Source organism: Phalacrocorax carbo, chromosome 2 (assembly GCF_963921805.1).
Source record: "Phalacrocorax carbo chromosome 2, bPhaCar2.1, whole genome shotgun sequence".
In the NCBI taxonomy this organism is placed as follows: domain Eukaryota; kingdom Metazoa; phylum Chordata; class Aves; order Suliformes; family Phalacrocoracidae; genus Phalacrocorax; species Phalacrocorax carbo.
In genome coordinates this window covers 439,189-466,264 of record NC_087514.1, presented here as the reverse complement: position 1 = coordinate 466,264, position 27,076 = coordinate 439,189, and the positions used below count along the sequence as shown (strand labels likewise).

The 27,076-nt window shown below is 68.5% G+C and overlaps 1 protein-coding gene across 19 annotated transcripts in view; it reads left to right on the top strand.

Annotated features, from left to right (window-relative positions):
* Positions 1-26,338, top strand: part of PLEC (plectin) — a 67,443-nt gene extending 41,105 nt beyond the window's left edge. For 18 of the 19 annotated variants that reach the window (XM_064441891.1, XM_064441889.1, XM_064441888.1 and 15 more), the window contains 29 exons: positions 282-359; positions 472-564; positions 817-983; positions 2,901-3,016; positions 3,100-3,206; positions 3,283-3,402; positions 4,124-4,219; positions 4,583-4,710; positions 5,479-5,572; positions 5,649-5,803; positions 5,920-6,226; positions 6,665-6,742; positions 7,203-7,364; positions 8,505-8,609; positions 9,442-9,537; positions 9,625-9,750; positions 10,900-11,052; positions 11,134-11,288; positions 11,386-11,512; positions 11,622-11,805; positions 11,903-12,060; positions 12,329-12,507; positions 12,733-12,871; positions 12,952-13,308; positions 13,419-13,502; positions 13,667-13,771; positions 14,017-14,115; positions 15,673-19,053; positions 19,878-26,338. In XM_064441891.1, the coding sequence (XP_064297961.1) occupies positions 282-359; positions 472-564; positions 817-983; positions 2,901-3,016; positions 3,100-3,206; positions 3,283-3,402; positions 4,124-4,219; positions 4,583-4,710; positions 5,479-5,572; positions 5,649-5,803; positions 5,920-6,226; positions 6,665-6,742; positions 7,203-7,364; positions 8,505-8,609; positions 9,442-9,537; positions 9,625-9,750; positions 10,900-11,052; positions 11,134-11,288; positions 11,386-11,512; positions 11,622-11,805; positions 11,903-12,060; positions 12,329-12,507; positions 12,733-12,871; positions 12,952-13,308; positions 13,419-13,502; positions 13,667-13,771; positions 14,017-14,115; positions 15,673-19,053; positions 19,878-26,213 (13,485 nt within the window). In that variant the 3' untranslated portion in view covers positions 26,214-26,338. The remainder of the gene's footprint in view (positions 1-281; positions 360-471; positions 565-816; positions 984-2,900; positions 3,017-3,099; positions 3,207-3,282; positions 3,403-4,123; positions 4,220-4,582; positions 4,711-5,478; positions 5,573-5,648; positions 5,804-5,919; positions 6,227-6,664; positions 6,743-7,202; positions 7,365-8,504; positions 8,610-9,441; positions 9,538-9,624; positions 9,751-10,899; positions 11,053-11,133; positions 11,289-11,385; positions 11,513-11,621; positions 11,806-11,902; positions 12,061-12,328; positions 12,508-12,732; positions 12,872-12,951; positions 13,309-13,418; positions 13,503-13,666; positions 13,772-14,016; positions 14,116-15,672; positions 19,054-19,877) is intronic. The other variant, XM_064441901.1, reaches the window with a different exon arrangement.
* Positions 26,339-27,076: the final 738 nt, after the last annotated feature.

Sequence of the window (27,076 nt, the reverse complement as noted above, 5' to 3'; positions counted from 1 at the left end):
GCCGGTGGCCCCGGCGCTGCGTGGGCGGCGCGGCCCTGCCGGGGCCGCTTCGGGCTGGGCTGGCCCCGGCCGGCGGCTTTGCGGGGAGAGAAGAGGGAGCCGTGCGCTCCCCGGCGGGGGCAAAGTGCGGAGGGCATGCGGCATCGGCATGTGTGGCGCCGGGAGGGGCCGGGCTGATGCACGGGGCAGGGGGGGCCGCGGCGCTCGGTGCCGAGCAGCCGTCGCGTGCGCGGCCGTGCCGGGTGGGGACCGCGGCTCATCGCCCCTCGCTCTCCCCACAGCCCCGGGAGAAGGGCAGGATGCGCTTCCACAAGCTGCAGAACGTGCAGATCGCCCTCAACTACCTGAAGCATCGCCAGGTGAGGGGGGGATCACGGGGCTGCTGGGCTGGTGGGACCCCCCCCCGGGACCCCCGGGGCTGGGCGGTGCTCCCCGCCCTCCCTGCAGCCACCGCGTGCTTCGGCCTCGCAGGTGAAGCTGGTCAACATCCGCAACGATGACATTGCCGATGGCAACCCCAAGCTGACGCTGGGGCTCATCTGGACCATCATCCTCCACTTCCAGGTGAGCCCAGAGCCCCCGGGGCCGTGCCGCGGCCTGGGGTGGGGTGCGGCGGTTGGTGGGGCTGGCGGCGATGCCGGCGGCGCCGGGGGGCTGGGGCTCTGCAGCGCTGGGGGCTCCTCGGTCCCCGCGTTGGGCAGGAGCCGTGGCGGGTCCGGGGCGCCGCCGGCAGAGGCTGCGGTGAAGGCGGCAGCTGCCGCGGAGCGAGCGCGCCCGGGCGCGGCGGGCGCCGGCGTAACCTCCCTGTCCCGGCAGATCTCAGACATCCAGGTGACGGGGCAGTCGGAGGACATGACGGCCAAGGAGAAGCTGCTGCTCTGGTCCCAGCGGATGGTGGAGGACTACCAGGGCCTGCGCTGCGACAACTTCACCACCAGCTGGCGGGACGGGCGCCTCTTCAACGCCATCATCCACCGGCACAAGTAGGTGGCGCGGAGCCGCGCCAGCTCCTCACCGCCGCGTGCCGGGGCAGCGCGCCGGGCTGGCCGGGGCAGGCACTGCCGCAGCCGCCGGCGGCCACAGAGTTCCCGTCTCCCTGGCAGGGACCCGGCGCCCCGAGCCCGTCCCCGCGGTGCCGAGCGTGCCTTGGCACAACCGTCCCCTGGCTTGGGCTCCTGGGGGAGCAGGGGCTCCCGGCCCCCGTGGTGGGGAGAGCATCCCCCGCGGCGGCGGAGGACGTGGCTCCGGTGCTGGCAGGACTTGGTTGGCGGTGCAGGGTGATGCCGGGAGGCCGGGCCGAGCCGCGCGTGGGGCAGGCACGTGCTCGCCGGGACGAGCCGCCGGCGGGGCCAGCCACGCCGATCCCGCTTCGGGGCGATGCAGGCACGTGCTCCCAACGAGTCCCGGCCCATCGGCTGGCAGCGCCGTGGCGGCACAGGGCGCCGCACGCCTCAGCCTCCTTCCCACGCTCCCGCCTGACCCGGCGACCCACCGCCTGCGTGGGCAGGTGGGCGCTGATCCCCCCGGGCGGCGGGCGCCGTGCCCTCCGCGGCGTGCCGGGGCGCGGGCAGGCAGGCCCCGCCGCGCGCCTTTGGGGAGCACAAGTACGTGCAGGCGCGCCGCGCCCGGGCGGGGTGGGGGGAGGCAGCCGCGCCGCGCCGCGCCGTGCCGCACTCTGCACCGAGCTGCCGCCGCGGCAGCAGCTCGCCGAACCGCCGCACCGAGCTCGGTCCCGCCATGGAGCGCGGCGGGCGGCATCGGGCCCGGAAGCAGCCGCGGCGCCGCGGCGTGGGGAGCTCGGCGCGGGGTCTGCCGGGGGCAGAGGACGGGGTGGTGATGGTTTGCGAAGACGTCCCCGAGTGCCCGGCGGCCCCCGGCATCAGTGGCTCCTTCTACTCCATCCAGCACAGCCTGCGCCTCAGGGAGCTGTAGGCACCGGGCTGGGCCGGGGGCTGGGACCCCCCTGGGCTGGGGGGCTGGGGCAGCTGCCTGCCCTGTGCCAGGGCTGGGGTGTCTGCTGGTCCCCGGGTACATGGGGCACTGCCTGCTCCGGGGTCTGCACAGGGTCTGCATGGGGGCACTGCCTGCTGTGGGGTCTGCACGGGGTCTGCACGGGGGCACTGCCTGCTCCGGGGTCTGCACGGGGTCTGCACGGGGTCTGCATGGGGGCACTGCCTGCTCCGGGGTCTGCACGGGGTCTGCACAGGGTCTGCATGGGGGCACTGCCTGCTGTGGGGTCTGCTCAGGGTCTGCACGGGGGCACTGCCTGCTGTGGGGTCTGCATGGGGTCTGCACGGGGGCACTGCCTGCTGTGGGGTCTGCACGGGGTCTGCATGGGGGCACTGCCTGCTGTGGGGTCTGCACAGGGTCTGCACGGGGGCACTGCCTGCTGTGGGGTCTGCTCAGGGTCTGCACGTGGGCACTGCCTGCTGTGGGGTCTGCATGGGGTCTGCACGGGGGCACTGCCTGCTGTGGGGTCTGCACGGGGGCACTGCCTGCTGTGGGGTCTGCATGGGGTCTGCACGTGGGCACTGCCTGCTGTGGGGTCTGCATGGGGTCTGCACGTGGGCACTGCCTGCTGTGGGGTCTGCTCAGGGTCTGCACGGGGGCACTGCCTGCTGTGGGGTCTGGACGGGGGCACTGCCTGCTGTGGGGTCTGCTCAGGGCTGTCAGGGTGTCCCTGGCTCCCACTGCCCGTGGGCTGGGTGCGGGGGTCTCGGCAGCGGTGCAGGCAGGGCAGGCAGCCCCGGGGGAGGCCGGACCCACTGTCCTGGGGTTTCTCCGAACAACCGGCGCCCACACCTGCCGGAAACCTTCGCCGTGGGGTGGGGGGAGAGCGGCCGCCGGCAGGGACCCCCTGCCCCGGCGGGACCCCGCTAACCCGTCCCCGCTGCCCGCAGGCCCATGCTGATCGACATGAACCGGGTCTACCGCCAGAGCAACCTGGAGAACCTGGACCAGGCCTTCACCGTGGCTGAGCGCGACCTGGGGGTGACGCGCCTGCTGGACCCCGAAGGTATGGGCGGGGGGAGGCAGCTGCGAGGGGACGGAGCCCCCGCCCCTCCGCGACCCCCGCCCGACCGCCCTCCCTCTTCGCAGACGTGGACGTGCCGCAGCCGGACGAGAAGTCCATCATCACCTACGTCTCCTCGCTGTACGACGCCATGCCCCGCGTGCCCGAGGTGCAGGACGGCGTCAAGGCCAACGTGAGTCTGGGGGCCGCCGGGGCGTGGGTCTCCCCCCGCGGCGGGCGCCCGGCCCCACGTGCCTCCCTCCGCCCAGGAGCTGCAGCTGCGCTGGCAGGAGTACTACGAGGTGGTGACGCTGCTGCTGCAGTGGATCCGCCAGCACACCGTCCTCTTCGAGGAGCGCCGCTTCCCCGCCAGCTACGAGGAGATCGAGGTGAGGGAGCCGGGACGGTGCCGCGGCGCTGGCAGGGGATGAAAGGCCCCGGCGAGCTGCGCCGGTGCCCCGGGGAGGTGCTTGGCGGTGGCTCAGCTGGCCGGCGCCCCGGCCGCGGGCTGCCTCATGCTGCGGCGAGTCCTTGCGGTGCCGGCGCCCCGTGCCGGCACGCACCCAGCCCCGCCGCGCCGCAAGCTCCTGCCGGCGTCGGGGCTCCGCGAGGAACGGGGAGGCTTGGCCGTGGCTGCGGCGCTGCCCGGCCCTGAGCCGTGCAGCCTGGCCCCGGGGGGCTGTGGGGGACGGGGGGCTCGGGGCCGGGGCCGGCGGGAGGGGCTGGGGAGCAGGCGGCCGTGCCGCGGCAGAGCCGGGGCACCCCAGGCAGGGAGGGCTCCTCTGACTCACTCTTTCCAGGCTCCGCGTGAGTCACCGGCGGCAAACACCAGCTCCCTGCCCAGCCCCTTCCTTCCCGCCAGCTCCACACGCATGGAAATTGGGGGAGGGGGGATTGCCTGAGCTGCCCCCTCCCGCTCCCAGCCTCTGCACGGCCATCCCCGGCTGCACCCCGTGGCCCCGGCGCAGGCAGCGGTGGGGTGGGCAGCGGGGTCTGCGGGCAGCGGGGTCTGCATGCAGTGGGATCCCAGCCCCCAGCCCATGCCCGCAGCCGGGGGTGGCAGCGACTGGGGGTCCGCGCTGCCCACCTTAGCCACCCCCTGCTTGGCAGATCCTTTGGCGCCAGTTCCTCAAGTTCAAGGAGACGGAGCTCCCGGCCAAGGAGGCCGACAAGAACCGCTCCAAGGCCATATTCCAGTCCCTGGAGGTGAGCGGCACCCACCGCTGGCCGTGCCAGGGGGATGGGGGTCCCGGGGGGCCAGGGTCCTGGGGAGCTGCGGGCCCTGGGAGGGCTGTGAACCTGAGGGGCCAGGGGTCCCGGAGCTCTGGGGGTCCAATGGGGCTGGGGGTCCCATGGGTCCAGGGTCGCATGGCACTGGGGGTTCCCGGGGTGCTGGGGGTCCCTCAGTGTGCCCCACCAGGGCAGAGGCTGTCCCATCCTGCTCCCATCTCACGGCTCCCACGAGGCTTCGCCTCCGGTGCGGAGCAGCTGGGACACGACGCCGTCAGCGGGGGCTGCCCCCCTGCCGACTGCCTGGGGGTCGCGGGGCTGACGAGTCGGGGGGCGCAGGGCGCTGTGCAGTCCGGGCAGCTGAAGGTGCCCCCCGGGTACCACCCGCTGGACGTGGAGAAGGAATGGGGCAAGCTGCACGTGGCCGTCCTGGAGCGGGAGAAGCTGCTACGGGCCGAGTTCGAGAGGCGAGTGCCGCGGGCCGGGGGCTCGGCGGGGGCGGTGGGGGCTGCGGCTCGGTGCGCGGCGCGGGGGCGGCTGGAGCTGGGCTGGCACCCGCTTCCCCCTCCGCGGAGCCGAGGGCTGGGCTGGGCTGGGCTGGGCTGGGCTGGGGTGTCCCGGCCCCCCCGTCCCGCGGGCGATGGAACCGCACTGTGCATGAGTCATTGTCCTGCTCCGGGAGGGCAGCGCAGCCGCCGGCACCGCCGCGCTGGTGGCCGTGCCGCGGGCTGGGCTGGGCCGTGCCGCCGGCTTCGTGCCCCGTCCCGCGGCGGGGGCTCGTCCCGCAGCAGGGGAGACCGGGCCTCGCCGGGGCGGGCAGCGCAGGCAGGAGAGGGCAGCGGGGCCGGGCAGGCGGGCAGGCAGCCGGGGCAGGGTGGGGCTGGAGCCTGCGGGCGGGAGGGGGAGCGGGACGGGGATGGAGGGCAGGACGGGGAGCGGGATGGGGCTCCTCGCCTGGGCGGGGATGGGATCCGGGTTTGCAGGGGCGGGATCGGAGCTGGGCTGGCGCAGAGCCCCTGCTGGCTGTGCCAGGACGGATCCGTGCTGTGTGGGGCGGGATCGGGGCTGTGCAGGGACAGGATAGGTGCCGTGCAGGGGCAGAATCGGGGCTGCGCATGGATGGGATCGCTGCCGTGCACGGGTGGGATCGGTGCCCCGTGGGGCAGGAGCCGTGCCGCGTGCGGCCGGGATCGGTGCCCGTGTGCCGACCCCAGCCCCGCCGTCTCCCCGCGCAGGCTGGAGCGGCTGCAGCGCATCGTCAGCAAGCTGCAGATGGAGTCGGGGCTCTGCGAGGAGCAGCTCAACCAGGCTGACACCCTGCTCCAGTCGGTGAGCGGCGGCTCCGGCTGCGGGGGGGCCGGGCGGGGGGCCCTGACCGTGCCCCCTGACCGTGTGCCGTCCCCAGGACATCCGGCTGCTGAACGCGGGGAAGCCGCCCCAGAAGGCGGCCGAGATCGAGCGGGACCTGGACAAGGCGGACGCCATGATCCGGGTGCTCTTCAACGACGTGCAGACCCTCAAGGACGGCCGGCACCCGCAAGGGGAGCAGATGTACCGCAGGTGCGTCCCACGCGCCGAGCCCCGCGCCGGGCACCCGGGCGCTCGCGTGGCTGCTCCGGAGCAGCCCCCGGCCGGCGCCCCCGGTGCCCCCCGTGCCGACGCGCCGCCTGCCGCAGGGTCTACCGCCTGCACGAGCGCCTGGTGGCCATCCGCACCGAGTACAACCTGCGGCTGAAGTCGGGCGCGCCGGCGGCGGCGGTGGCAGTGCCGCTGGGGCAGCGGCCGCGGCAGGAGCTGGACGAGGCGACGCTGCGGTACCTGCAGGACCTGCTGGCCTGGGTGGAGGAGAACCAGCGGCGGGTGGCGGCGGCCGAGTGGGGCATGGATCTGCCCACCGTGGAGTCCCTCCTGGGCAGCCACCGCGGCCTCCACCACTCCATCGAGGAGTTCCGCGCCAAGATCGAGCGGGCGCGGGCCGACGAGGTGAGCCGCCCACCGCGGGGTCCCGCCGGGGCCGCGGCTGCCCCTGCTCCTGGGGACCCCCAGGAGCCGTGGCTGGGCTCAGGCTGGTGAGGGGCTCCGGGGAGGGCAGCCCATCCCAGCTTCCCCCAGCCCCAGCTCTGCCCCTGACAGCTGCCCGCTCTGGAACCCCTCCATCCCTCCATGCCCGGGGGTGCCCCGGACGGCCGGGGTGGGACAAGGTGCCCCCCTGCTGCCCTTCCTGCCCCCTGCCCCACCATCATCCCCCTCATGCTCTGGGCGGGGGGATCGGAATGGGCGCTGTCCCGCGGCCCTGCCCCGGCACTCCCCGGTGTTAGGGTCCCCACCTTCGGGAGGAGGGGGTGCGCTGGGGAGGCGGGGGTGCTGCTGACCCCAGGGGTGGGTCGGCATGTCCCTGTGCTCACGGCACATCTCCCCCAGGCACAGCTCTCCCCCGGGCCCCGCAGCGCCTACCGGGAGTGCCTGGGCAAGCTGGACCTGCAGTACGGCAAGCTGCTGGTGAGGCTGCGGCGGGGGGCGCAGGGCGTGCCATGGGGGGAGGATGCAGGGGGGGCGCGTGACGTGGGGGAGGTGTGCAGGGAGGGTGTGGGAGGGAGACCTGCGGGGGGGAGGATGCAGGACCTGGGGGAGACGTTCAGGGAAGAGGATGCAGGGGGGATGTGCGGGGTGGAGGATGCAGGGGGGATGTGCGGGGAGGGGGATGCAGGGGGGATGTGCGGGGAGGGGGATGCAGGGGGGATGTGCGGGGTGGAGGATGCAGGGGGGATGTGCGGGGAGGGGGATGCAGGGGGATGTGCGGGGAGGAGGATGTGGGACATGTGGGGAGGAGGATGTGGGACATGTGGGGAGGAGGATGTGGGACATGTGGGGAGGAGCGTGTGGGACATGTGGGGAGGAGTGTGTGGGACATGTGGGGAGGAGTGTGTGGACAGGGCCCATCGCTGCACCCCGTCCCCAGAACTCCTCCAAGTCCCGGCTGCGGCACCTGGAGAGCCTGCACGGCTTCGTCAGCGCTGCCACCAAGGAGCTGATGTGGCTGAGCGAGAAGGAGGAGGAGGAGGTGAACTTCGACTGGAGCGACCACAACCCCAACATGACGGCCAAGAAGGAGAACTACTCGGTACGGAGAGAGCCCGGGATGTGCCGTCCTGCACCGTCCCCTGCACGTGGCTGTCCTGACACGCTGCCCGTCCCTCCCGTCCCTGCATGTGGCTGTCCTGACACGCTGCCCGTCCCTCTGGCCTGGCGCTGACAGGTGTTTGGAGGTGCCCCCTGCACCCTGTGGCAGAGGATGCTCCTCGGCCACGCTGGCCCTGCCGTGCCGCGCCGCCCCGGCCCCGCTGTGCCGTGCTGCTTGCCGAGGCTCCGGCCCTGCTCCTACCTCCTCCTCGTGCCGGCTCTGCTCGTTCTCTCTTCGCTGTCTGATCTGGGGCTGGAGCCGCGCTTCCCCTCTCGCTATCGCTCTGCATTGACCGAAACCACATCTGTGCTCTGCACCTGAGCACTCCCAGCCCCTTAACCCTGCCTCTGCCGCATCTTCTGCTGCGCTTGCACACCTATTGACGGTCACGCGACCCCGATCCGGACCGGGGGGTGCCACAAACCTCTCACCCCCCTCCTGCCCTACAGGCTCTGAGCACCCCCTGCCCCGTCCCTCAGACCCCCAGGCTTCCTGTCCCCCTCCTGAGCACTCCCAGCCCCCATGTCCCCTCCTTGAGCACCCCCAGACCCCATGTCCCATCCTTGGGCACTCCCAGCCCCCGTATCCCCATCCCTGGTCACCCTCAGCCCCCATATTCCCTCCCTGAGTACCCCCAGCACCCATGACCCCTTCCTGTGCACCCTCAGTCCCCATATCCCCCTCCCTGATCACTCCCAGCCCCCATATCCCCTCCCTGGTCACCCTCAGCCCCCATATCCCCTCCCTGTGCACCCCCAGCCCTCATATCCCATCCCTGAGCACCCCCAGCACCCATGTCCCCCTCCCTGAGCACCCCCAGCCCCGTTCCTCAGCCCCCACAGCCCTGTCCCCCAGTGCCCCCACCCCTGTGCCCCTCCCATACCCGCAACCCCAGCCCGCTCCCGTGGTGGGTGCGGGACCCCCCGTCAAGCATCCCCCTCCGGCCTGTCCCCAGTGGCGGCTGCTGGGCGCGGGGGCAGGAGGGTCCCTCAGCCCCGGGCGCACGCGGCCGTGCACGGGGACACGCGTGCTGGCCGGGCGGGGGTCCGGGCGCTCACCCCCCGCCCGGGGCTGTGCCAGGGGCTGATGCGGGAGCTGGAGCTGCGGGAGCGCAGAATCAAAGAGCTGCAGAGCACGGGCGACCGGCTGCTGCGGGAGGAGCACCCGGGCAGGCAGACCCTGGAGGTGAGGGGGGCGGGGGGCCGGGGGCGCAGGGGGCACGGCGGGTTGCTGCGGTGGGGCACGGTGCATGGGGTCATTGGCACTGGGGTCACTGGTGTGGGGCGCGGTGCATGGAGCAGTGGACACTGGGGGTCATTGGTGTGGGGCGGTGGGCACTGGGGTCACTGGTGTGGGGTGGTTGGCACTGGGGTCACTGGCGTCGGGTGGTGGGCACTGGGGGTCACTGGTGTGGGCTGCACTGTGTGGGGTGGTGGGCAGGGCACAGGGTGGTGGTGGCAGTGCAGGGCTGGTGCTGGTGTAAGGGCGGTGGTGCCAGTGTGGGGCAGGGGGTGGTGGTGGCAGTGTGGGGCGGGGGGTGGTGGTGGCAGTGCGGGGCAGGGGGTGCTGGCAGTGCTGGCGGTGGTGGTGGCACTGGTGCAGGGGGTGGTGGTGGCACTGGTGCAGGGGGTGGTGGTGGCAGTGCGGGGCGGGGGTGCTGGCAGTGCTGGCGGTGGTGGTGGCACTGGTGCAGGGGGTGGTGGTGGCAGTGCGGGGCGGGGGTGCTGGCAGTGCTGGCGGTGGTGGTGGCACTGGTGCAGGGGGTGGTGGTGGCACTGGTGCAGGGGGTGGTGGTGGCAGTGCAGGGCGGGGGTGCTGGCAGTGCTGGCGGTGGTGGTGGCACTGGTGCAGGGGGTGGTGGTGGCAGTGCGGGGCAGGGGGTGGTGGCGGTGCTGGTGCCGGTGCGGGGGGTGCCAGTGGCAGTGCTGGTGGTGGTGCCGGTGCGGGGGGGTGGTTGGTGGCAGTCCCGGTGCCGGTGGCAGCGCGGGCAGGGCAGGGTGACGTGTCCCCCTTTCAGGCCTTCCAGGCGGCACTGCAGACCCAGTGGAGCTGGATGCTCCAGCTGTGCTGCTGCATCGAAGCCCACCTGAAGGAGAACAGCGCCTACTTCCAGGTAGGGTGGGGTGGGAGGGGGTGCCCCCACCCACAGACCCCCGGCCTGCCCGGCACCCGCCCCCGCTGACCCCCCCCGCCCCCCCAGTTCTTTGCCGACGTGAAGGAGGCTGAGGAGTTCCTGAGGAAGACGCAGGAGAACATGAAGAGGAAATACTCGTGCGATCGCAGCATCACCGTCACGCGCCTGGAGGACCTGCTGCAGGACTGCATGGTGAGTGACCCCCCGCAGCCCCGGGGGTGACCCCCCCAACGCAGGAGCCCCCCCGCAGCCCCGGGGGTGACCCCCAGCACACAGAATCATGGAATCATTAAGGTTGGAAAAGACCTCTGGGATCATCAAGTCCAACCCCAACCCAACACCCCCAGGCCTCCTAAACCATGCCCCAGGTGCCACGGCTACACAGTGTTTGAACCCCCCCAGGGACGGTGACGCCCCCACCTCTCTGGGCAGCCTGTGCCAGGGCCTGACCCCTCTGGCAGGGAAGGCATTTTCCCTCATCTCCAACCTAAACCTCCCCTGACGCAGCCTGAGGCCGTTCCCTCTCGTCCTGTCACTGGTGACTTGGGAGCAGAGACCAGCCCCCCCCTCACTCCAGCCCCTCTCAGGCAGCCGCAGAGAGCGAGAAGGGCTCCCCTCAGCCCCCTCTTCTCCAGGCTAAACCCGCCCAGCCCCCTCAGCCGCCCCCCAGCACACTTGTGCCCCAGCCCCGCTGCCCTTCTCTGGACACGCTCCAGCCCCTCCAGGCCCTTCTTGTCCCGAGGGGCCCAAACCTGAGCCCAGCACTCGAGGTGGGGCCTCCCCAGGGCCGAGCACAGGGGCCCCATCCCTGCCCGGCTCCTGCTGGCCACACCAGGGCCGACACAAGCCCGGGGGCTGGTGGCCTCCTTGGCCACCCGGGCACTGCTGGCTCATGCCCAGCCGGCTGTCAGCCCCCACCCCCAGGGCCTCTCCGCCGGGCACTTCCCAGCCCCTCTGCCCCGGGCCTGGGGCGTTGACAAGACTTGCCCAGTACATGCACCCTGCTGCAGCACCCTGGGGTGAGCCCCCACCCCGCTGCAGCGACCTCCCCCCAGCATGCAGCCCCCGCTGTGGGAGTGAACCCTTCTGCACTCTCCTCCAAGGACCCCCCAATGACCCCCCTCCCCACTGCAGACCCTCCTCTCGTTACTCTCTGTAGTGACCCACCTCTCCGCACCCCAGGGCCCCCATGGGAGTGGGTGAGCCTCCCAGGGAGCCTCCCACCCTGCCGCCCACTCCCGGGACCCCTGCCCCGCTGCAGGGCTCCCCCCTGCAGCAGGGCACAGCGGGGGATGCCCCCCCAGCCGCCCCCGGCCCCCCCTGACCCCGCTGTGCCCACAGGAGCAGAAGGACCAGCTGGCAGAGTACGGGGGGCAGCTGGCGGGGCTGGCCCGCCGCGCCAAGGCCATCGTCCAGCTGAAGCCCCGCAGCCCCGGCGCCCCCCTCCAGGGTCGCCCGCCCATCCAGGCCGTCTGCGACTACAAGCAAATGGAGGTGTGTGAGGGAGCGGGGGGCAGTGGGGGGGGGATGCGTGGGGACCCCTCGCCCCAGACTCACGCCGCCCTGGCCCCGCAGATCACGGTGCACAAGAACGACGAGTGCGCCCTGCTCAGCAACGCCCAGCCCTACAAGTGGAAGGTGCTGAGCGCCGCCGGCAGCGAAGCCATCGTCCCCTCCGTCTGCTTCGTCGTGCCGCCCCCCAACAAGGAGGCGCTGGACGCCGTGCACAGGTGAGCGCCGTGCCGCACCGGCGGCTCCATCCCCGGCTTTGCCGTGGGGGTCCGCGCCGCTCTCCTCCCTCGCCCTGCTCACGCCGTCCCTCCGCAGGCTGGAGGCCGCCCACCAGCAGCTCCTCGTGCTCTGGCACCAGCTGCACCTGGACATGCGGAGCCTCCTGTCCTGGCAGTACCTCATCCGCGACATCCAGCAGATCCAGTCCTGGTCCCACCTGACGGTGAGTCCCCGCCCCATGGTGCGGGCACAGGGCGGCGCCCAGCCCGGCGGGGTCCCCGGGGGTCCCGCTGCGGCGGTGGGGTCTGACGGCGCCCTGTGCCCCCCCGCAGTTCCGCACAATGCAGGTGGAGGAGTGCCGGCAGGTCCTGCGCAGCCTGGAGACCCACTACCAGGAGTTCCTGCGCGACAGCCAGGACTCGCAGAGCTTCCAGCCCGACGACCGGCTGCACGTGGAGCGCGAGTACAACACCTGCACCCAGAAGTACGAGCTGCTGCTGCGCAGCCAGGAGAAAGGTGAGCCCCCTCCCCCCCGCGCGCCCTGGGGCGTCCCCGCCGTCCGGCGGGGCGGATGGAGCGCCAAGGCGCTAACCCGTCCCCCGCGTCCCCACAGGAGAGCAGGACGAGTCGCTGTGCAAGAACTACATCTCCCAGCTGAAGGACATCCGCCTGCAGCTGGAGAGCTGCGAGACCCGCACCATCCACAAGATCCGCCTGCCCCTCGACAAGGACCCGATCAAGGAGTGCGCCCAGCGCATCACCGACCAGCAGGTACATGCCGCAGGGGCGCAACGCGCCCGGGGCGGCGCTGGGGTCTGTCCACCCACGCTGGTGGGCTGCAGACCCCTTCCCCTTCTCTGCTCTGCTCCGTCCCCTCACGGGTCGGGGGTGGCCGGGGGCCCTGCAGGCCAGGTCCGGGCTGGCAGGAGCCGGCGTTGGGCGCGGTGTTAACGGGGGGGTCAGCGACGGGCAGGGCTTGGCGCCAGGCTGCAGCTGGCGGGCGCCAGGCAGGGAGTGAGGGACCCTCCTCTTCCTGCAGCAAATCCACCTGGAGCTGGAGGGCATCAAGAAGAACCTGGAAAAGGTCAGCGAGAAGACCGAGAAGGTGCTGGCCCAGCCAGAGCAGGCCAGCTCAGCCCCCGTCTTGCGCTCAGAGCTGGAGATCACCCTGCAGAAGATGGACCAGGTGTACAGCCTGTCCAGCATCTACCTGGAGAAGTGAGTGCCCAGCCCTGCGCCGCTCCTTCGTCATCCCGGGCTGGGGAAGACCGCTGCGTCAGCTGGGACGAGCCTGGTCCGGCCGGGGTGGGGGCGTGATGAGGTCTGGCGGGAGCTGGCTGTGCCGGCGTGTCCCTCCCTTCCCGTCGGCTGCGAGCCGACGGATGCCGCTGCCCGCCTGGGCTCTGGCCCCGGCTGACCCCGCCTCCTCTCGTCTCTCCGCAGGCTGAAGACCATCAACCTGGTGATCCGCAGCACTCAGGGGGCCGAGGAGCTGGTCAAGAAGTACGAGGACCAGCTGAAGGACGTGCAGACCGTGCCGGCTGACCTCAAGGAGCTGGAGGCCAGCAAGGCCGAGCTGAAGGTAACGGCTGGGGCAGCGCCGTGCCGGGTGGGAGCCGGGGCGGGCCGGGGCCGGGGCTGAGCCTGCTCTGTGTGCCGCAGCGGCTGTGCGCGCAGGCGGAGGGGCACCAGCCCTTCTTCAGCACGCTGGAGACCGACCTGAGCAAGGCCAAGGACGTCAACGAGCGGATGGTCAGGAGCCACAGCGAGCGCGACGTGGACCTGGACCGCTACCGGGAGAGGGTCCAGCAGCTGCTGGAGCGCTGGCAGGCCGTCCTGACGCAGACGGACCTGCGCCAGCGCGAGCTGGACCAGCTGGGCCGCCAGCTGCGCTACTACCGCGAGAGCTGCGATGGGCTGCTCCAGTGGATCCAGGATGCGAAGCAGCGGCAGGAGAAGATCCAGGCGGTGCCCATCACCGACAGCAAGACCGTGCGGGAGCAGCTGCTGCAGGAGAAGGTAGTCCCATAGCGGGGTGGACGGTGCCGGCCCGGCTGGCGCTCTCGGCTGTCCCTGGCTGCGGCGGGGCGGCCACAGGGCACCGGAGCTCACCCCGGCTCCTTCCCCAGAAACTGCTGGAGGAGTGCGACCGCAACAAGGAGAAGGTGGAGGAGTGCCAGCGCTACGCCAAGCAGTACATCGACGCCATCAAGGTGCGCCCGTGGGCCGTGCCTGCCCGCTCCGGGCTGGCCTCCCCGGGGGTGCCGGGGCAGGCGTGAGGCTGCAGAGGGGCAGCCCGGTGCCAGCTGCCCCCGAAGGGTCTGGGGGGCTTGTGGGGGATGGTGGCCGGCGTGCTGAGGACCCCTCTCCCCGGCAGGATTACGAGCTGCAGCTGGTGAGCTTCAAGGCGCAGGTGGAGCCGATGGCCTCTCCGGCCAAGAAGCCCAAAGTGCAGTCTGCGTCCGACAGCATCATCCAGGAGGTGAGGGGGGGGACCCTTCCGCGCGCAGCCCTGGGGTGCCCCGCGGGTCCCTGCGCGTGGCTGAGCCCGGGCAGCTCCTTCCCCAGGAGCAGGGGTCTGCAGCCCGTTGCCAGAGGGGTGGGCACAGGGGGGCCGGCGTGCAGGCTCGCCTCTGCTCGGCCCCACCACCGGCGGGGTGCTGGGCAGCAGGGCGGGGGGTTCCGCGGGCACGCTCCCCTCCTGCTGACCCTTGCCGTCTGCCGCAGTACGTGGACTTGCGGACGCGGTACAGCGAGCTGACCACGCTCACGAGCCAGTACATCAAGTTCATCACGGAGACACTGCGGCGGCTGGAGGAGGAGGAGGTAGGGGAGCGGCGTGCGGGCACGTGGGGTGGCATGACTCCGGCTGCATTCTCTCTCCGGCATAACAACGGGGAACGTGGTTCATGATGACTGCCAGCCCCCCATCACTAACGCTGGCCCACGGCCTCTAACCCCACTCTGATCCGGGCTCCCGGGACCGAAGCTGCTGGCTCTGGGTGCAGCGGGTCTCCGAGCTGAGAGAGCCGGCCGGGGCGGCACACAGAGCCGGCTCCAGGCGCCGCCGGGCTCTGGCGTGACTGGTGGTAGGAGGCACTTCCCAGATACACGTAGCGCAGTCAGCATCTGCCTTCCGCATGAACGCTGTGCTCGGGCGCCGCGGGACTGGAGCCCTCGGGTGTTCTGTCTTGGTAACCTTTCTAACTCTTGGTTTCTGCCCTTGGAAGTCGAGACGCTTTGCCAGTGCTTTGTCTTGGGGGATGTTTGTGTTGGTGGGGATCTAATGGAGGGTAAAAAACCAGGATGACTCTGGCACCCCTGCACCAGGTACTCACTCTGCGCATGTCCCCCTCCCCATGGCACCCCTCCGCCTCACCCCCATGGCCGCCAGCAGCCTGCGCGCCCCTCCTGCCCGCCGCACCCCTGCCCTCCGGGGAGCCGCTCGCCCCCACGCTCTTCACCCTCCTCTGCCTCTGCTCCCGGGCCCTCGCTGCACCTCTCGGGGTGGCGCGAGGGGACCCACGCCGCAGCGCGGGGGTCCGGCTCCCCCGCATGCGCGCTGCCTGTGCCCGCGCCCCGCACGGAGCGTGCGCCTGCCTTGCTCACCGTGCATGCGGCACGAGGGCTCTGCGGTGCGGCCCCGAGCCACGCGCGAGCCGTGCCGGCCCTTTGGCTGGCCGGGCTGCCTGGAGCGGGCCAGCGGCGGGGGGGATTCGGACCAGCTGGGGCAGCACGGGCTGGAGCTTGGGTTGCTCCCTGCATCGTCGAGGCTTTCCCGGCAGGGAAAGCTCCGCTGGCACCACCCTCGCCACCCGCTCGCCTCTGTCCTGCTCACGCTGGTGCTCCGGCTGGGTCTCTCGTTTCCCCGAGGTGACGGCTCTCCGCACTGGCCCCTCTCTCACGGGGAGCCCCGGCGGGCGCGGGAGGAGGCTCCCCGCTGCGGGGGGGCCGGGGCAGGGCTCTCCCCGGAGGGCGGTGGGCACGGTGGTGGTGTGCAAGCTGCTCGCATCCGTCTGCATCGCCTCGGGCTTTGCTCGCGCTCCATCCCTTCTCTGTGGTCCGTGGGCCATCCCGCTTGTCGCGCTGCTGTCTCGGTCCTGTCGCCTGTCCGCCCGCGCTGTGCCTAGTGAGCCACGGTAGTCGTGTGTGCCCTGTCTGCCATACGTCTTCTGGAAGCTGGCGTCATCCGCCTCCAGCTCGTGGGGAGGCCCAGGGACCCGAAGTCATTCCATGCGCATCCTCCACCCCTCCGCCCCGGACTGTCCTGTCTCTCGGTGGTGCGTGGTTGTGGCTGGCGTTGACGCCCTGGCTCGGTCGCATCCCTTGTGATTTCTCTCTCTCTCCCCTCTCTGTTTTCTCTGCACCCTCTTTCCCCTCCAGAAAGCCGCCGAGAAGCTGAAGGAGGAGGAGAGGAAGCGGCTGGCGGAGGTGGAGGCCCAGCTGGAGAAGCAGCGGCAGCTGGCCGAGGCCCACGCCAAAGCCAAGGCGCAGGCAGAGGCGGAGGCGCGGGAGCTGCAGCTCCGCATGCAGGAGGAGGTCACCCGGCGGGAGGTGGTGGCCGTGGACGCCGAGAAGCAGAAGCAGAACATCCAGCAGGAGCTCATGCAGCTGCGGCAGAACTCCGACCACCAGATCAAGTCCAAGGTCAAGCTGATCGAGGAGGCCGAGTACAACCGCAAGAAGGTGGAGGAGGAGATCCGCCTCATCCGCCTCCAGCTGGAGAGCACCGAGAAGCAGCGGGTGGGTGCCGAGACGGAGCTGCAGGAGCTGCGGGCACGCGCCGAGGATGCCGAGCGGCAGAAGAGGCAGGCGCAGGAGGAGGCCGAGCGCCTGCGCCGGCAGGTGAAGGAGGAGAGCCAGAAGAAGCGGGAGGCGGAGGAGGAGCTGAAGCGCAAGGTGCAGGCCGAGCGGGATGCGGCGCGGGAGAAGCAGAAGGCGCTGGCGGACCTGGAGAAGCTGCGGCTGCAGGCGGAGGAGGCCGAGCGGCGGATGCGGCAGGCGGAGGCTGAGAAGGAGCGGCAGATCCAGGTGGCCCAGGAGGTGGCCCAGCGGAGCGCCGAGGCCGAGCTGCAGAGCAAGCGGCTCTCCTTCGCCGAGAAGACGGCGCAGCTGGAGCTGTCGCTGCAGCAGGAGCACATCACGGTGACCCACCTGCAGGAGGAGGCCGAGCGGCTGAAGAAGCAGCAGCTGGAGGCCGAGCAGTCGCGGGAGGAGGCCGAGAAGGAGCTGGAGCGCTGGCGGCAGAAGGCCAACGAGGCGCTGCGGCTGCGGCTGCAGGCGGAGGAGGTGGCCCACAAGAAGGCGCTGGCGCAGGAGGAGGCGGAGAAGCAGAAGGAGGACGCGGAGCGGGAGGCCCGCAAGCGCGCCAAGGCGGAGGAGTCGGCCCTGCGGCAGAAGGAGCTGGCGGAGGAGGAGCTGGAGAAGCAGCGGGAGCTGGCGGAGGGCACGGCCCAGCAGAAGCTGGCGGCGGAACAGGAGCTGATCCGGCTGAAGGCGGAGATGGAGAACAGGGAGCAGCAGCGCCTGCTCCTGGAGGAGGAGCTCTTCCGGCTGAAGAAGGAGGTGAGCGAGGCCATCCAGAAGAGGAAAGAGGTGGAGGATGAGCTGGCCAAGCTGCGGGCCGAGATGGAGATCGTGCTGGAGAGCAAGGCCAAGACGGAGGAGGAGTCGCGCTCCACCAGCGAGAAGTCCAAGCAGCGGCTGGAGGCCGAGGCCAGAAAGCTGCGGGAGCTGGCCGAGGAGGCTGCGCGGCTGCGGGCCCTCTCCGAGGAGGCCAAGAGGCAGCGGCAGCTGGCGGAGGAGGAAGCTGGCCGGCAGCGGGCTGAGGCCGAGCGCATCCTGAAGGAGAAGCTGGCGGCCATCAATGAGGCCTCGCGGCTGAAGGCAGAGGCAGAGATCGCCCTGAAGGAGAAGGAGGCGGAGAACGAGCGGCTGCGGCGGCTGGCGGAGGACGAAGCCTACCAGCGCAAGCTGCTGGAGGAGCAGGCCGCCCAGCACAAGCAGGACATCGAGGAGAAGATCGCCCAGCTGAAGCGCTCCTCGGAGAGCGAGCTGGAGCGGCAGAAGGGGCTGGTGGAGGACACGCTGCGGCAGCGGCGCCAGGTGGAGGAGGAGATCCGCACCCTCAAGGCCAGCTTCGAGAAGGCCTCGGCGGGCAAGACCGACCTGGAGCGGGAGCTGAGCCGCATCCGCGGGGAGGCGGAGGAGGTGCAGCGCAGCCGGGAGCAGGCGGAGCGGGAGGCCGAGCGGCAGCGGGCGCTGGCGCTGGAGGAGGAGGGCCGCCGGCGGGAGGCGGAGGAGAAGGTGCAGGCCATCCTGGCTGCCGAGGAGGAGGCCGGGCGGCAGCGGCGGCTGGCTCTGGAGGAGGTGGAGCGGCTGAAGGCCATGGTGGAGGAGGCCAGGCGGCAGAAGGAGCTGGCGGAGAAGGAGTCGGAGCGGCAGATCCAGCTGGCGCGGGAGGCGGCGCAGAAGCGGATCGCGGCGGAGGAGAAGGCCCACCTGGCCGCCGTGCAGCAGAAGGAGCAGGAGCTGCTGCAGACGCGGCAGCAGGAGCAGAGCCTCCTGGACCGGCTGCGGGAGGAGGCCGAGCGGGCCCGGCGGGCGGCGGAGGAGGCCGAGTTCGCCCGCAGCAAGGCCGAGCAGGACGCCAGCCTCTCCCGGCAGCGGGTGGAGGAGGCCGAGCGGCTGAAGCAGCGGGCGGAGGAGGAGGCGCAGGCCAAGGCGCAGGCGCAGGCGGACGCGGAGAAGCTGCGGAAGGAGGCCGAGCTGGAGGCGGCGAAGCGGGCGCAGGCGGAGCAGGCGGCCCTGCGGCAGAAGCAGCTGGCGGACGCCGAGATGGAGAAGCACAAGAAGTTCGCCGAGCAGACGCTGCGGCAGAAGGCGCAGGTGGAGCAGGAGCTGACCAAGGTGAAGCTGCAGCTGGATGAGACCGACCACCAGAAGAGCATTCTGGACGAGGAGCTGCAGCGGCTGAAGGAGGAGGTGACCGACGCCGTCCGGCAGAAGGCCCAGGTGGAGGAGGAGCTCTTCAAGGTCCGGGTGCAGATGGAGGAGCTGGCGAAGCTGAAGAGCCGGATCGAGGAGGAGAACAAGGCGCTGATCCTCAAGGACAAGGACAACACGCAGAAGTTCCTGGCGGAGGAGGCCGAGAAGATGAAGCAGGTGGCGGAGGAGGTCGCCCGGCTCAGTGTGGAGGCCCAGGAGGCCGCCCGCATGCGGAAGCTGGCCGAGGACGACCTGGCGCAGCAGCGGGCACTGGCGGAGAAGATGCTCAAGGAGAAGATGCAGGCGGTGCAGGAGGCCACGCGGCTGAAGGCCGAGGCGGAGATGCTGCAGAAGCAGAAGGACTTGGCGCAGGAGCACGCCAAGCGGCTGCAGGAGGACAAGGAGCAGATGCAGCAGCGCCTGGCCGAGGAGACTGAGGGTTTCCAGAAAACCCTAGAGGCTGAGCGCCGGCGGCAGCTGGAGATCACGGCCGAGGCCGAGCGCCTCAAGCTGCACGTGGCGGAGATGAGCATGGCCCAGGCCAAGGCTGAGGAGGAAGCCAAGCGGTTCAAGAAGCAGGCAGAGGAGATCAGCGAGAGGCTGCACGAGACCGAGCTGGCCACGCAGGAGAAGATGACACTGGTGCACACTCTGGAGATCCAACGGCACCAGAGCGACCAGGACGCGGAGAAGCTGCGGCAGGCCATCGCCGACCTGGAGCAGGAGAAGGAGAAGCTGAAGCAGGAGGCGGCGTTGCTGCAGCAGAAGGCGGAGGAGGTACTGGGCTCCGGGTCCCCCTTAGCGGTGGTGGTACGCAGGGAGTCCCTCCTTCTCCCCAGCCGCCCCGTGCCGTGTCCCGGGACAGCAGGCGCGCGGGCGGCTGGCCAGGCTCTGGGAGCCGTGCTGGCCGGTCCCCGAGGGCCGTCGCTGCAGCACGGGCGCGCAGCCTCCGTCCCCGGAGCTGCAGCCCGCAGCCAGCAGGCGTGGGCACGGAGCCGGCTGCTGGCACCCCTCCAGGAGGCGGAGGCGTCACTGATCCTCCCGCCCCAGGGTGCCCCTTGCCAGGGGTCGTGACGAGCAGCTGCTTGTGGCGCAGGACCCCCACGTGCGGGTCGAGGGCGTGCGTAGAGCCAGCGTCAGGTGCAGCGAGGCAAACCCAGCAGGGAGATGTGGGAGCAGGACCTCCCACCTCCTGCTCCCTCCTGCTGCCGGCAGCTCCTGCTATGGAGGGGCGATCCCCACCACCTCCGCCAGCTTTTCGGCCCCATGGCTCATTCTGCCTTACTCCTCTCCATAGACAAGAGCCATCCCCAGCTCCCAGCCTCGGTAGCGGGCAGGGAGTCCCTGACCCCCGCAGAAGAGCTCCTGTCTTTTCCCTGCTCGTTCCGCCCACGTGTTGTTTGCTGTGGCTCCCTAACCCCAGCTCTGCCCCCTTAACTCTTAACCGGCATAGCAGAGGGGTTGGGTGACTCTGCGCCCCTACCAGCCCGATAGCAACCCCCTGCCTGTCCTCCCGCCTCTCCCGGCCCTGCTGCCCCACCGGTGCTGCCCTCCGGTGCAGTTGGGGCCATCTGACCGTGCTGTCCTCTCTCCCACCCCAGATGCAGGTGGCCCAGCAGGCGCAGCTCCGCCAGGAGACACAGCTCCTCCAGCAGACCTTCCTGACGGAGAAGGACGCCCTGCTGCAGAAGGAGAAGTTCATCGAGGAGGAGAAAGCAAAGCTGGAGAAGCTCTTTAAAGACGAGGTGAACAAAGCCCAGAACCTGAAGGCAGAGCAGGAGCGGCAGCAGAAGGAGATGGAGCAGGAGAAGCAGCAGCTGAAAGCCATGCTGGACGAAGCCAAGAAGCATCAGCAAGAAGCAGAGGCGAACGTCCGGCAGAAGCAGGAGGAGCTGCAGCAGCTGGAGAGACAGCGGCAGCAGCAGGAGAAGCTCCTGGAAGAGGAGAACAAGAAGCTCAGGGAGAGGCTCGAGCAGATGCAGGAAGAGTACAAGGCTGCCCTGGCCCAGACACGAGAGATCATGATCCAGACGGACGACCTGCCCGAGGAGACCACGGTTACGATGACGCAGCTGCCGGATATCAAAGCTGTGCCCAACGGCAGAGATGCGGTGGATGGCTTAGCGCAGAACGGGGAGCCGGAGTTTGCGTTTGACGGCATCCGTCAGAAGGTCTCTGCAGAGAAACTGGTTGATGCTGGCATTTTGAGCAAGGACAGCTTAGACAAGTTGGTGAAGGGTGTGGTGAGCGTTGGTGAGCTCTCGCAGAGTGAAGACATCAAGAAGTACCTGCAGGGCAAGAGCAGCATCGCTGGTTTGTTAATCAAACCCACCAATCAAAAGATGAGCATCTATGAAGCCATGAAGAAGAAGCTGCTCAGCCCCGGCACCGCGCTGGTCCTCCTGGAAGCGCAGGCTGCCTCCGGCTTCATAATTGACCCTGTGCGGAACGCGAGGCTCTCGGTGAACGAGGCGGTGAGAGAGGGAGTGATTGGGCCAGAACTGCACAATAAGATGCTGTCTGCTGAACGGGCGGTAACCGGCTACAAGGATCCTTACACGGGCGACAAGATCTCCCTCTTCCAGGCCATGACGAAGGAGCTCATCGTCAGGGAGCACGGCATCCGCCTGCTCGAGGCCCAGATCGCCACCGGCGGCATCATCGACCCCGTGCACAGCCACCGCCTGCCTGTAGAAGCTGCCTACAAGCGCGGCTACTTTGACCAGGAGATGAACCAGATCCTCTCCGACCCCACCGACGACACCAAGGGCTTCTTCGACCCCAACACACAGGAGAACCTCACCTACCTGCAGCTCATGGAGCGGTGTGTGACTGACCCGGACACGGGGCTGTGCCTCCTGCCGCTCACTGACCAGGCGGACAAAGCAAGAGAGCTGGTCTACACCGACAAAGAAGCTAAGGACGTCTTTAAGAAGGCTACGGTGACGGCACCGTTCGGCAAGTTCCAAGGGAAGACGGTGACCATCTGGGAGATCATCAACTCTGAATACTTCACTGAGGACCAAAGGCGGGACCTGATCCAGCAGTACAGGACTGGCAAGATCACGGTGGAGAAGATCATTAAGATCATCATCACGGTTGTGGAGGAAAGCGAGAAAAAGAGCCAGATGTGCTTCGAGGGCCTCCGGGCCCCTGTGCCTGCCGCTGAGCTGCTGGAAAGCAAAATCATCAACAAAGACCTCTACAACCAGCTGCACCAGGGCAAGAAGTCTGTGAAGGACGTGGCGGAGATGGACTCTGTGCGGCAGTACCTGAAGGGCACGGATGCCATTGGTGGCGTCTTAGTGGAGTCGACCGGCCAGAAGCTCACCTTCTACGAGGCCCTGAAGAGAAACCTGCTGAAGCCAGAGATTGCCCTGTCCCTGCTGGAAGCGCAGGCTGCCACCGGCTACATCATCGACCCCGTGAGGAACAAGCTGTTCTCCGTTGACGAGGCAGTGAAGGCCGAGGTGGTGGGGCCGGAGTTTCATGAGAAGCTGCTGTCTGCAGAGAAGGCCGTGACTGGCTACAAGGATCCCTATACGGGACAGACGGTTTCCCTCTTCCAAGCACTCAAGAAGGGCCTCATCCCCAGCGATACCGGCCTCCGCCTGCTGGACGTCCAGCTCGCCACTGGAGGCATCATCGATCCTGTGAACAGCCACCGGCTCCCGCTCGACGTCGCCTACAAGCGGGGCCACTTCAACCCGGAGGTAAATGAGGCTCTGTCCGAGCTCCAAGATGGTGCCAAGGCTTTCTATTGTCCCAACACCCAAGAGCACCTCACCTACGCCCAGTTGCAGAAGAACTGCCACCGTGACAAGCAGACCGGCTTCCGCCTGCTGCCCCTGTCAGACAAAGCCATCCAGTCGCAGCAGGAGGAGGTCTACACAGACAGCCAGGCAAAGGAGTGCTTTGACAAGGCGACTGTAGAGGTCCCAGTGGGCAGCATGAAGGGCCAGACGATGACCGTCTGGGAGCTGATCCACTCAGAGTACTTCACAGAGGAACACAGGCGGGAGCTTCTCCGACAGTACAAGACGGGCAAGGTGACCATTGAGAAGATCATCAAGATCGTGATCACCATCATTGAGGAGACAGAGACCAAAAAGCAGGAGAAGCTGACGTTCAGCGGTCTCCGGGCGCCTGTACCTGCCAGCGAGCTGGTGGAGTCCCGCGTCATCAGCAAAGCCCAGTATGAGCAGCTGAAGGAAGGCAAGAAATCGGTGAAGGACCTCTCCGAGACAGATGCGGTGAGGAGATTCCTGCATGGCAGTGACTGCATTGCCGGTGTCTATGTGGAGGCGACCAAGGAGAAGCTGAACATCTACGAGGCCATGAAGAGGAACCTGCTGAGACCCAGCACCGCCGTGGTCCTCCTAGAGGCCCAGGCAGCAACCGGGTTCTTGATCGATCCTGTGAAGAACCGGAAACTGTATGTCAATGAGGCCGTGAAGGCTGGTGTCGTCGGGCCTGAACTGCATGAGAAGCTGCTGTCCGCCGAGAAGGCTGTCACTGGGTACAAGGACCCCTACTCGGGCGACACCATCTCCCTCTTCCAGGCCATGAAGAAAGGCCTCATTGTCAGGGAGCACGGCATCCGCCTGCTCGAGGCCCAGATCGCCACCGGCGGCATCATCGACCCCGTGCACAGCCACCGCATCCCCGTGGAGGTGGCCTACCGGCGCGGCTACTTTGACCAGGAGATGAACCAGATCCTCTCCAACCCCACCGACGACACCAAGGGCTTCTTCGACCCCAACACCCATGAGAACCTCACCTACCTGCAGCTGAAGGAGAAGTGCATCGAGGATCCTGAGACGGGCCTGTATCTGCTGCCTCTGCGGGAGCCTGAGAAGCCTACAGTGGTGGAGACCACCAAGGTGTACACAGAGGCAGAGACGCGGAAGGTGTTTGAGGAGACGCAGGTGGACATCCCTGTGGGCAGCAGGGCGGGCTCCTCCATGTCGCTGTGGGAGATCATGCACTCTGACCTGCTGCCTGAGGAGCAGCGGAAGCAGCTCATGGAGGAGTTCCAGTCGGGCCGTGTGTCCAAGGAGCGCATGATCATCATCATCATCGAGATCATCGAGAAGACTGAGATCATCCGGCAGCAGAATCTCACATCCTATGACTACATCCGGCGTCGCATCACGGCCGAGGACCTCTACGAGGCCAAGATCATCTCTCTAGACATCTATAACCTGCTGAAGCAGGGCTCCAAAACCTTCCGGGAGCTCCTGGATGTGGAGACCATCTGGAAGTACCTCTATGGGTCAGGCTGCGTGGCTGGCATCTACATCCCCTCTTCCAAGCAGAAGCTGAGTATCTACCAGGCGCTGAAGAAGGGGCTGATCAACTCTGAAGTGGCCCGCTCCCTCCTGGAGGCCCAGGCTGCCACCGGTTTCATGATCGACCCCACAAAGAATGAGATGCTGACTGTCGACGAAGCGGTCAGGAAAGGCGTGGTGGGGCCTGAAATCCACGACCGGCTCCTCTCTGCAGAGAGGGCCGTGACTGGTTACAGAGACCCGTACAGCGAACAGAAGATTTCCATCTTCCAGGCCATGAAGAAAGATCTCATTCCCAGCGAAGAGGCCCTCAAGCTCCTGGACGCCCAGATAGCCACCGGTGGCATCATTGACCCACACCTGGGCTTCCATCTGCCCCTGGAGGTGGCCTGCCAGCGGGGCTTCATCAACAAGGACACGTACGACATGCTGTCCGAGCCCAGCGAGGTGCGAAGCTACGTAGACCCCTCCACAGAGGAGAAGCTCAGCTACACGCAGCTCCTGAAGCGGTGCCGGAAGGACGAGAACAGTGGGCTCCTCCTGCTCCCGCTCTGCGACACGAGGAAGCTCACCTTCCGGGGGCTGCGGAAGCAGATCACCGTGGAGGAGCTGGTCCGTTCGCAGGTGATGGACGAAGCCACTGCCCAGCGCCTCCAGGAGGGCCTCACCTCCATCGAGGAGGTCTCTAAGAACCTGAAGAAGTTCCTGGAGGGCACCAGCTGCATCGCTGGCGTCTTTGTGGACTCCACGAAGGAGCGGCTGTCCGTGTACCAGGCCATGAAGAAGGGTATCATCAGGCCGGGCACCGCGTTTGAGCTCCTGGAGGCGCAGGCAGCCACGGGGTACGTGATTGACCCCATCAAGGGCCTCAAGCTGACAGTGGAGGAAGCTGTGCGGATGGGCATTGTGGGCCCCGAGTTCAAGGACAAGCTGCTCTCTGCGGAGAGGGCTGTCACCGGCTACCGGGACCCCTACTCCGGAAAGCTCATCTCCCTCTTCCAGGCCATGAAGAAGGGCCTGATCCTGAAGGACCACGGGATCCGCTTGCTCGAGGCCCAGATTGCAACGGGAGGCATAATCGATCCTGAGGAGAGCCACCGCCTCCCGGTGGAGATTGCCTACAAGAGGGGCCTCTTTGACGAGGAGATGAATGAGATCCTGCTGGATCCCAGCGACGACACCAAGGGCTTCTTTGACCCGAACACAGAGGAGAACCTCACCTACCTGCAGCTCATGGAGCGGTGCATCACTGACCCAGAGACCGGCCTCTGCCTCCTGCCCCTGAAGGAGAAGAAGCGGGAGAGGAAGACCTCCTCCAAGTCCTCTGTCCGCAAGCGCAGGGTGGTGATCGTCGACCCGGAGACGGGCAAGGAGATGTCCGTGTACGAAGCCTATCGCAAGGGTCTCATCGACCACCAGACCTACCTGGAGCTGTCGGAGCAGGAGTGCGAGTGGGAGGAGATCACCACTTCATCCTCTGACGGCGTGGTGAAGTCAATGATCATTGACAGGCGCTCGGGGCGCCAGTACGACATCGACGATGCCATCAGCAAGGGCCTGATCGACCAGTCGGCCCTGGACCAGTATCGCTCGGGCACCCTCTCCATCACCGAGTTTGCAGACATGCTCTCCGGCAACATGAGCGGCTTCCGGTCACGCTCGTCCTCCGTGGGATCATCTTCCTCCTACACCATCAGCCCGGCCCCCACGCGAACGCAGATATCCATGTGGAGCGACCCGACCGAGGAGACCGGGCCGGTGGCGGGTATCCTGGACACGGACACTCTGGAGAAGGTGTCCATCACGGAGGCGATGCGCCGCAACCTCGTGGATAACATCACCGGGCAGAGGCTGCTGGAAGCCCAGGCCTGCACCGGCGGCATCATCGACCCCAACACCGGGGATAAGTGCTCCGTCGCCGACGCGGTGAACAAGGGCTTGGTCGACAAAATCATGGTGGACCGCATCAACCTGGCGCAGAAGGCCTTCTACGGCTTCGAGGACCCGCGGACCAAGACGAAGATGTCAGCGGCCCAGGCCCTGAAGAAGGGCTGGCTGTACTACGAGGCCGGGCAGCGCTTCCTGGAGGTGCAGTACCTGACGGGGGGCCTGATCGAGCCCGACGTCGAGGGCCGCGTCTCCTTGGACGAGGCGCTGCAGAAGGGCACCATCGACACGCGCACGGCCCAGAAGCTGCGGGACGTGAACACCTACTCCAAGTATCTCACCTGCCCCAAAACCAAGCTCAAGATCTCCTACAAGGACGCGATGGACCGAAGCATGATTGAGGACGGGACCGGCCTGCGGCTGCTGGAGGCCTCCTCCCAGTCCAGCAAGGGCTACTACAGCCCCTACAATGTCAGCAGCGCCGGCTCCACCTCCGGCTCGCGGTCGGGCTCCCGGACCGGGTCCCGCTCGGGCTCCCGGCGAGGTAGCTTCGATGCCACTGGCTCCGGCTTCTCCATGACCTTCTCTTCCTCCTCCTACTCTTCCTCGAGCTTCGGGCGCAGATACACCGCAGGTCCCCAGGGCGCCGTGGAGGCGGCCGCCCTCGCCCTCGCCTTGTCCCTCCTGAGCAGGAGCTGCGGGCGGGAGGTGAGCGGGGAGCGCCCCAGCCTGCACGGGCCCCCGCTCCACGTGGCCTGAAGCCTGCCGGCCCCTTCCCGAGGAACCCACCGCCTCGCCTGCTCCGCATGTGGCAACGCTGCTGGCTAATCACTAGGGTTTTTTTGGTTTTTTTTTTTTTTGTTTTTTGTTTTTTAATTTTTAAACTCCATTCTTCTTCCAAAGCAGTGCCTAAAGTTTAACCAAAAAGACTAGACTAATATATTAATATATACGATTGTTCTGACAGTATTTGTATATTAAGAGATGAGAGAGAAAACACACTACCCTCCCAGACCTGCCGCCCTGGGAGCCTGCTGCCGTTCCTGCCCTCCGCAGAGCCGATCCCGCCCAGCCGCTCGGAAACCGCGAGGCAGAGCCAGAAAACAGGAAAACAGTTTTGTCTTTTTGATCTAACCACTTAGCAACTCTTTTTTGTAATTAACCCTGCCGGCTTCATCCCCTGCACCCCGAAGGAGGAGACGACCCTGTCCCCGCGGCGCACCGCAGCCCGTGTGCCGGCGGGGCGGAGGAGGACATCGCGGGTGCCCCGCTGCTCGGCGCCGGACAGCCAGACACTCTGCACCGGCCCCGGAGCTGTTGCCCGGACCCCTTCCACCCGCCCTCGGCGCAGCGAGGAGGGGGCTCCGCGCCCCGGCTCCCGAGCTGCCCCAGCTCCCCGGCTTGGCCTCCCGGCACATCCCCGCCACCGCACCGCGGAGCCGGTGCCCCGACCGTAAGTGCACGCTGGCGCTTCCCGGTGCTTCCCCGCCGTGCGGAGCGACCTGCCTCCGCTCCGCCGCTTCGCCCGCCGAGGGGCTTCGCTGCGTGTCCGCCTCCGCCAGCCCGCCCGCCCGCTGGGACGCACCCGCCGCGCTTGGCTCTCCCCCCCCGCGTGGCTCGCG